Source organism: Panthera uncia, assembly GCF_023721935.1.
Source record: "Panthera uncia isolate 11264 chromosome A1 unlocalized genomic scaffold, Puncia_PCG_1.0 HiC_scaffold_16, whole genome shotgun sequence".
NCBI classification, from domain to species: Eukaryota; Metazoa; Chordata; class Mammalia; order Carnivora; family Felidae; genus Panthera; species Panthera uncia.
In genome coordinates, this window is record NW_026057576.1 from 43023085 (window position 1) to 43032981 (window position 9897).

The window sequence follows — 9897 nt, forward strand, 5'->3', positions numbered from 1 at the left end:
ACGATCTGCGAAAAATGTAGATTTTCAAAACACTGTAAACTAGGGTTATCATAGTTTACTACTTAAAAATAAAACCTTTCTTCTGAATTAATATATGCAGTCAATGTTCATACAGATGTCTATTTGTGCATGCAAATTTATGCATATATGTCCTAATCAGCAATTACATATAATAAAACCTAATTTTAACTTCATCAATTTTCTTCAATTGCAATGTATTTATTTGAAAATTATCTTCTTCTACATTTTATGTTATGCTCTGTCTCCTCCTCATTTTGTTACCCTCATTTTTCCTTATCCATATACCAGAAGTAAAAATAGAAACACTACTTTATAAATTTATGATCAGCCTTTTTTCCTTTCCAATAAAACTAGAGAAGAACCTGAATTCCATCTCTATCCATATATTTGGAAACCTCTTAATATTCTTTTAACTTAGATCCAATTAAAATGCAAATTGTCTTTAACAAAGGTTTAGAATAGTATAATATCTTGTTGGAACATTTACTCAGTCTAATAAATCTGCTTAGATTTGGTATTGATGAAATAGTCCATTTTGCTTTGAAAATCTACCCTTCATTATTTCCAAAAAAACCTTTTCACTGATTGTAAATTATGTAACTCTAATATCATATTTCAAATTATTTATATTTGAAATTATTCATTTATCCTTTCTTGCAAATATCATTTATCATGTATCTAAAATGAGAAAGGTATGGGCCGCCTGGGTGACTCAGTTGATAAAGCATACAACTCTTTATCTTGAGGTTGTAAATTTGAGCCCCATGTTGGGTGTAGAGATTATTTAAAAATAAAATCTTTAGAAAAATAAAAATAAAATGAGAAAGGTGCTATATGCTGAGAACTAAGAATGTAGCAGTGAATAAGTCAGATGTAGTTTGTTACCTTGTGGAACATGTAATCCAGCTCTCTGCATAATATTATACATTTAGACTAACTTGGAGTCTGAGAGGAACACCTGATACTCTGTAAGAAGTTACTTTTTTCTTAAATTTGTCTGGTTGTACATTTCTAAAAGCACTCTTTTTAGGAAATGATCAGCCCCATCTCAACTCTACCCTACATACAAAGGACAGACTGAGTTTCCCCTCAAGCAAAGATAGATGTATCATGTATCATGTACCATCTGATGAACTATAATCGATACCTTTACCTTTTATTCCTCTTTAAAAACTTACTATTAAAGATCTTTAAGTACAAGTATAGTCCTAACTGAAAAATGACAGTGAAAGAAAAATCTAAAAGAGAACTGTAAAAAGAAATTAGTTTCATAGTATGTGATTCATTACCTCATCAGAAAATATAAATATTTTACATTAGTTATGAGGTGCAAATTATGATAATAGAGTGAAACTTTATTTATGCATAAAAATCAGAATTTTTTTTCACTTGAACAAAAGCATATTATTGATTTCATTTGTTGAAGAACCGTGCTTTGCAAACTGCAAAGGGCACTGTACCCAAAATGTTTCTGGCTTTCCTTTCTGCTGACATCATATTAGAAGCTCTTTTAGGACTATTCTAATAATGTAAGAATGTTACTTGTTCCAGAAGGGAATTCTATAGATTAAGTGATTGAAATAATTAAACACTTGGGGACTACTTACAAGTTACCATGAAAAAATCTTTTGTATGTGTATTTATAGGATATTTTGTAACATTAGTTCCTTCTCGATACTTTGTTGGTTCTATTGTTGTTACAGCATCAGCTCAACATACAGCAACGCCATAAACATTTGTATCTGCTGACAATAAAGAAGACCTAATACATTTTTAATCCTAGATTCTGCATGTGTGTGTGTGTGTGTGTGTGTATTTGATTTTATACAGCTATGCACTGTATCTTTGTGTTTTAGAAATAGCTCAGTATGAGAAATAAAAATAAAATTAAAATATGCAAATGAAATCATCTTTAAAATGAATAGAATACTTTTCAAGTAGAGGAATATTATAATTATATTCAACATCATCAACATCAAGAAAGCAGAAGGATATGTTTCTTAAAATAGAATGTTCTTCAGTTTGGATATAAAAACCTAAAATGGAAACATATCTGAAGAATATCTGAATAGAAGAAATGGATGGTATCTAAAATGGACCCTTAAGAGGCTTATAATTTTCATTTGATCCTCTGCAATAATGCTTAATTAGTCTTTGAAACTGTCATAAATGCACATTTAATTGTGGTTATTTTATGAACCCTAACAATTACAAAGTTCTGTGTAGTCGAACTGCAATCACATGAGTGAATAATTATGTGTTATAATGCTACTATTTATTATACATCTCTATCAGTTTATCCAGTGTCATATGAGTATCCTGTTCACACATGATACTGAACACAAAAGTCAGTTTTTTAAAACTTCCACTGAAATCAGCTTCCGGTCTTAGCTAGTAGACTTGGTTGTACCAACGACTGTGATTTAGGACACAAATAAATACCTGTAAAGAGTTGTGAGCCTAATTTAGGCACAGAGGAAGCAAAGAGAAGCAAAAACTAAAACAATAGGAAGTTCATGTCTATGCAAGCTTCCACCTGCTTCCCTATTACTTGTGATCATCCATCTTCGGTGGCAGTTGTCATCGAAGCCACTCAATGTATTCAACCTTCATTTCTTATCAATTTACAAAGAAATGCTGAAAGTCAAAGTTTGCTCATTTTCAACTTGACTATTCTATATTAACTTAAACTCACTACTCAGACCATGTATTACTCAGATACTGAAAAGGAGTAACATGAAGTAATGAATAACATTTTTAAAAAGATAACTTTCAACACACATTTTAGTACTAATATATCACATAATAATCCTGGGGATAATATGGATGAAGGGAACTTTGTTTTGATGACTTAGAAAAGCAAAGCAATTTAAAATTAAATTCCAAAAAAATTGAATTAAAAAAATTAAATTAAATTAAATTCCTTGGATTCCCCCAAAGAAAACTCTAACTAATGGGTTATTAGAAGAGTTATCAGTAATGATAAAAAAAAGAGCATGCTTCTAGCTAGAAACCATGAGAAATGTCAGGTATTTCAAAACCATGAACAGAAACCGCATAAATAAGGTTGTTTCTTTTTGTCTGGAATTGCTCTAATGGCTCTGAAGCACAAGTGAATGATGTATAGGATTTTTGAGGACCAGACTGAAAGGGCAGCCATTCTCACACTGACTTGGCAGGGCTCTATGCTGCAGTGCTGAGACTTCTATCTTCCAAGGCTATTGACTGAACATGGTAGCCTTTGATCAGTCCTATTGCCACACTTCTGCCCCTAGCATAAACATCGGGAAATGCTGTAAGCCATGATGGTAGCACTGGGCAGAAAGTGAGAGAGTGACGTGAACAGGGAAACGAAAACAAAACAAAACAAAAACAAAAACTGAGGAACAAAATGTTCATGGCGTTCTGTACTCTCATCTATATTTTAAGTTTACAGTATCCATTTGTCTAAAGTAATCCATGTTTTGAAGTGTTCTGGACATCAGAAATCTAATTTGATTTAATGAATAAAATTCAATTGTTGTGTAGTCATTAGCGTATTAGATACAGCATCTAATTTCTAGTTAGACAGTACTGGCTTAAATCTCCGTTCTAGCATGGTCTTTCTATTGTTCTTCAGGAAATTATTGAACATCCCTGAGTCATTTTTAGAATGGAGATTATGCATATGTTGCAGGGGTTCTGAAAGGATTAAATTAACTAAGCATGCTTCACCCTAGAACAATGCTTGATATGTACTATATACACTTAACTTGTATACCTCCAGCACCAGCAGTGGGAAGCTTTGCTACCAAACACAATGGCAGAAGTTAGAGTTACCTGACTTTCTCTTTTTCTTTCTCACTCACCCAATATGTGTGTGAGTGTACACATATAGGTCTCTATAGAATGCCAGCCTTTATTCTTGGTTTCTTTTCTGGCCTCTTCCTCATGGCAGTCAGGCAACTAGTCTTTAAATTTAATCTCGGCTTCTCCTTGCTTAAAAATATTTTCAATGATATACCATCATACTCGATATAAAAACCCAAATCCTTAACAAATTCTCAATAACCTTGGAAAATGGGCTCTGCCTAAAACTCCAGCCTCATCATCCACCTCTCTTCCTTTCTGCCTGACTATTCAATCACATTTGAATTTCCCGAAACAGAATAAGCTCCTTCCCACCTTAGGTCATTGGCACATCATGAATGTTCTTTAGCTAACACTTCACCTGATGAATTCTGCCTCATCCTTCACAACTCCATATAAGGCATCACTTGTTTAACAAGGCTTTGTCTCTTTCACTGCCCCATAGCATCTGACCACTATCCTTTGTAGCAGTTACCATATGTATGCATGATGCAAATATATATGCATGTATATAAATGTCATTTATAGGAATATTTTATTTGCACTAAGTATCTTCATTTTTATTCTAAGGGCAAACTATGTCTATTTTAGCTACCATTGTATGCCCAATGTGACCTATAGTCTGGGTACAAAATATTCAATAGTCACTCTGTCACTATTCAATCAACAATAAATGCCATGCACTTAAGGTATATAAGTTTAATAAAAATGCTAACAAGAAGCTACCACAGTAATGGAAGAGAAGAAAACACAGTAACAAAATCAAAAATATAAAGCCAGAAACTAATAACTACACTAAAGGATATAAAACAGTGTGAGGGTGTAGAGGGTTTTGAAGGCAGTGCCACATTATATAAAATATTCAGAGATGAGAACTCTGTGGAAGTGACATTTGAGAAGACATCTGAACGAGGCAGAGGAGAAAAGGATATAAATACTTGGTAGAACAGTGTTTCTGGCAGAGGGAAGCAAGAGCAAACACTAAGGTCATCAGGTGAAAGGTCCTTAGGTGAGATGCTTGATGTAGTCAAAAGGCAGTATGAAGACCAGTGTGGTTGAAAGTGTATGAACAGGGAAAATATGGTAAGAAATGGGACTGAAAAGAAAATTAGAGGAAAACTATGTGTGTTCTTGAATGACTGAATTCATGAGTGGGGAAAGTCACAATCCTAAAAGAATATCCAAAGGGAATATGTTAGTATATTACCATTTACTAGATACTTCAGGACAAAATAAATTTCAACACATAATGCTTATTCTGTCATAAAGGATTTTGCAGTACGGTTGTGAAGACCAGTCACAAAGACAAAAAAGGTCATTGATTGCATAAGGAAATTTATGATGATGTCACATAATCCTAAATAAGGGAACTCTAAGATTTCAAAGGAGAGAAAGAATGCCATGGAAAGGTTTTTTAAAAAGATTTTTTATTTTTGAGAGGGAGAGACAGAAAGAAAGCATGAGCAAAAGTGAGGCAGAGACAAAGGGAGAAAAGAACCCTAAGCAAGCTCTATGCTGCCAGCACAGGGCCCAATGTGGGACTCAAACTCACGAATCATGAGATCAAGACCTGAGTCGAAACTAAGAATCAAGACGCTTAACCGACTGAGCCACCCACGCTCCCACCATGAAAAGTTTTAAGATGTTTCTTAGGCATGAATGAACTTAAACTGGAAACTGAGGGGTTATTTAGAATTATATTCCAGAGATTCCAGGCCAGAGACATTATCATGAGTGAAGTACAAGTGAAGGGAATTCACAGCACATGTTTAGGAGGAGGGAGGTCAGGTCTGCTTCTTTTTGAGGAAAAATGTCCAGGTAATGGTTTAGAAGTTAGGTAAGGAGGACTATGCATATCAAAACTGTGTGAATCTGCTATTTTGAGGTAAATAAATGTTGGATGAGGAAAACATGCCAATCTATTCAATGTAAGAGACATTGTGGATAGTGAATTGACAGTGCTGTGCAAGTGAAGGTCAGAGAATTCATGTTAATGGTCTCAACCTTCAGTTCTATGTGAATTGTCTTCAAAGGCACTCAGCAAAGGCACTCCATTTCTCAAGAACCTCCAGAAGGCTCCCATCAACTGACTCAGTCTACAGTTGTGAAGTAAATCTCTTTCAAAGGCTTGCTAAGAAGTTATTTCAAGTTTCCATTTGTCCACCTTTCTGCTTTTAACTGCTTGTGAAGTTGTACCTTCCACCTCTTATCTCCCATAGCTTACACGGATGCCCGTTATTGACAAACTTTAACCCAGAACCAAAAGGAGAGAGTATTTCAGAGAAATGCAGTTCCAGGAGTCCCCTGAAAAGGCAAGATGACCTTGGAGGGAAGTGGCGGTGATGATTAGTGGAAATAGACAACCCAGCAGAGAAAGAAAGGTCAGATGACTGAAGTAGACCTTTGGACTTTCCATTCATCTTTGCACAAAGCAAATTAATCTTAGTATTATTCTTTCATATAACATTTAATTTGAACAGAAGATTACACCACTAAGATGGAACACAATGAGGAACATTTACACAGCACTATTAGACACAAACCTATTTTGTCAAGTATGTGAAAATAGCTATTTTCATGCCCTACTGTAATTCAGCTATACGCACCAAATTTTTTTCAATATCTCTTCATATGACATGAGTATAGAATCATGCTATTCTTGATATTCTCATCTGTTTCTATTTGTCACTCTAATGATTTTAAACTATGATTTTCAAAATTAAGCACAACTCTCATAATGAACTCTAATAGTTAGAGGGGGCACATTTCCTTCAATTACTTTGTTGCTGTCTGGATATTCATACAGCCAAAGTTTAAATTAATGTTTTAGAATTAGTTTCACACTTCTGCCTAATATGGAACTTGCAATCAAAATTTTCCAGTAGCTTGCACATGAACCACTGCCAAGCTGGGTCACCTTCCTGAATAGATTTTGGAATTATCCACACAAAATCAATAGTTGAAGCCAAATACAGAGGTGAAATCTCCAAAGGAAAGTTACCAAATGATATAAATGGCAAAAGCATATAACCAGCACGGTAAGATCTGGATGTTCAAGGTCAAGTTGATATCTAAAACTTTCAGCAAGGAAATAGAAACTTATGGAAAAATGTTACTTATAAAATAAACAAATAAATAACAGATCCAATAAAGAATTTAGTCCCAGATGTACTAGGAAAAGTAGTATGATTTGCTATTAAAGCAACTAAAAAAAAGATAACATAATGGGCTTGTTCTTAAAGCACAGATTGAATAGATTGGATGAAGACATATGCAAGATTGAACAAGGATCAGAAGTAAAGATGTGGTGAGAAATTATAATACCAGATGTAAAACATTCATTTGAAAGTGTTAGAAATGAGAGAAAACAGTGATGTAGGACCAATAGGTCAGTAAATTTTATTCACTAAAAATAGTAACCCATGAGCACCGAGAATATTGGAGCTTCACGTTCCCAAAAGAATTTGAAATCATGTTTGAAATCACGAAATTAAATTTCAACCTACATGACACAATACATAATCCATTCATAGTCTCAAAAATAAATTAAGATAGAGACGTTTAGAATGTTGAGTATATTAACAAAATTTGTGTAAATTTCAGGTTTAAATATATTTTACTATAGAATATACATTTTAAACTGTCTAAAGAAAAAATATTGTTAATATTGTGTGATAAATTGTGGAGCAGTCCAAGCAGCTGCAAGAAAAACATCTTTATTACTAAATTAATAATTTCAAACTAGACCAGAAGGGACCATTATCCCTCTGGATATGGACACATATTGTTCTTCGGCTTAGCTACGCCAAGAACTCCTAATTGTAATGAAATGTGCATAATTAAATGACTGCAGTTGGACTTTGATATTTTGGTTGATGAACTGTTTGTTTACATTGATTTTATATGGTTCATATAATTTCAATAGTGGTACTATGCCTTGTCATGGAATATTTCAAAGGAAAATTTTGACAATAGAATTGCAGAGCATGTATCTCTTTCTTTTTAATTGTATATTTTCATTTAATTTACCACTTGGCTTAAAGGATTAAAGAAGAAAAATAAAATAATATTGAAATTCTGTATAAGAATAACAATCAGAAGACTTTTAAATGGCTGACAGTCATTAGTGATTTGAAAAGATGTTGAATCTTAAAAGAACTTTTTCGTAAGTAGCAACTACAAAGCTTAATGAGATTTACCTCATATAAATTCTTTCCTTGAGTTGAAAGGGAAAGTTCTATACTTTATAATTGGTTGTTTCAATAATTACAATCAAATCATTAGTAATGTTAATAATGACAATAACAAAATTGGCTAGCATTTTGTAGAGGGCTTACTATATGCCAGACACTAGAATAAGAGCTTTTAGAATGTTCTTTCTAGGGTATGAAATATGATCAGTGTGAATTGTTGTAAGTGATTACAGTGTGAATTGTTGTAACTGATTATTCTATTCTAGAATGGAGATAACATAAAAAACATCTCACACCACAAAGTTCACACATTTAAAGTGTACAATTCAAGTGATTTTTGGTATCTCTATAAAGATGTTAAAATACATATATATATAGAAAAAATGAGAAAAAATATAAATAGACTTAAATTACTTTATGAGGATTTACTGACTGATATTCACTCAGTTTAAACCCATCATTAAAATGGTAAAGAGGGGCATCTGGGTGGCTCAGTCGGTTGAGCGTCCGACTTCAGCTCAGGTCATGATCTCACAGTTTGTGAGTTCGAGCCCCGCATCAGGCCCTGTGCTGACCGCTTGCTCAGAGCCTGGAGCCTGCTTCAGATTCTGTGTCTCCTTCTCTCTCTGCCCCTCCCCTGCTCACGCTTTGTCTCACTCTGTTTCTCAGAAATAAATCAATGTAAAAAAAAAAAATAAATAAAATGGTAAAGAAAGTCAAAGTTCTTAAAAAAATAGATCAGTTCATTTATACATCTAAATATTTTCCCTTACTATAGAAGTTTGCAGAGGTTCTGAAATCCAGTATGTACTATGCCAATAAATACTTTATAATATATACTTTAAGTAATGATATTTTCCCTGGACAAATCATACAGGCAGAGGCATACCAAATATAATGTGCTATGATGAAAATGCATTTGGCAGCTTGGGCTGCTATAACACAATACTATTGCCTGGGTGGCTTAAAGAACAGGAATTTATTTCCCATATTCAGGAGTTGGGAAGTCTAAGATGAAGGTGTAGACTGATTTGAGTTCCTGGTGAGGGCTCTCTTCATGGTTTATAGGTGGTCACCTTCTTACTGTGCCCTCACAAGGTAGAGAGAGAGAGGAGGCAAATTCTCTGGTATCTCTCCTTATAAGGGCACTAATCTCATCATGAGGGACCCACTCTTAGGACTTCATCTAAGCCTAATTACAACCAAAAGTCCCTATCCCCCAGAACCGTCACATCGTGGGTAGGCTTCAACATTGAATTTTGGTTGATACAACTTATTCCATAGTAGAAATGTTGTAAGAAAAAGGCAAAAAAAAAGTTGCTTTTTTTTTTCTTTTTTGTGGTACAGACTGGTAGCTCTTCATCAGAAAGAAAAGAAGAAAAAAGGGGCAGCTGTGGAAGTAGATTTAAAAAGAGATATGACAGGAGTACTAAGAAAGATTAAACAATTTTAAAATCTTAAATAGCCTATAGTTGCTTTATGGTTTTATTTATAATTTATACACAATGTAGAAATAAGTCCATTAAGAACAGGCTTTTTTTGCTTCGATATTATAAAATTCTATGTAGTACATTGTGCCCCATAATAGAAATGTGCCCAAGCTTATAGAACTCATTTGAAACATAAAAAAGTCATTCAATGCAATGATAGCAATTGTTTTAACCTCTGATAATACAGCTATGCCTCTATTATGAAAATAGTACATTTCCTTACCATTGTGTAGCTGTGGGCCACCTTCATTAATTCAATGCATCCTTGAGCATCTGCGAAGGCTCGGATCCCCAAACAGTTGGATGGGTGCAACAGCTTCATGAGGAAGTGGCAGCACACTTCT

At 33.9% G+C, this 9897-nt stretch overlaps 1 protein-coding gene across 2 annotated transcripts in view; it reads right to left on the reverse strand.

Moving 5' to 3' along the window:
* Positions 1-9897, reverse strand: part of KLHL1 (kelch like family member 1) — a 362590-nt gene that overhangs the window by 189943 nt on the left and 162750 nt on the right. For both annotated transcript variants that reach the window (XM_049647049.1, XM_049647048.1), the window contains one exon: positions 9777-9897. This exon is cut by the window's right edge and continues 76 nt beyond it. In XM_049647049.1, coding sequence (XP_049503006.1) covers positions 9777-9897 — 121 coding nt within the window. The remainder of the gene's footprint in view (positions 1-9776) is intronic.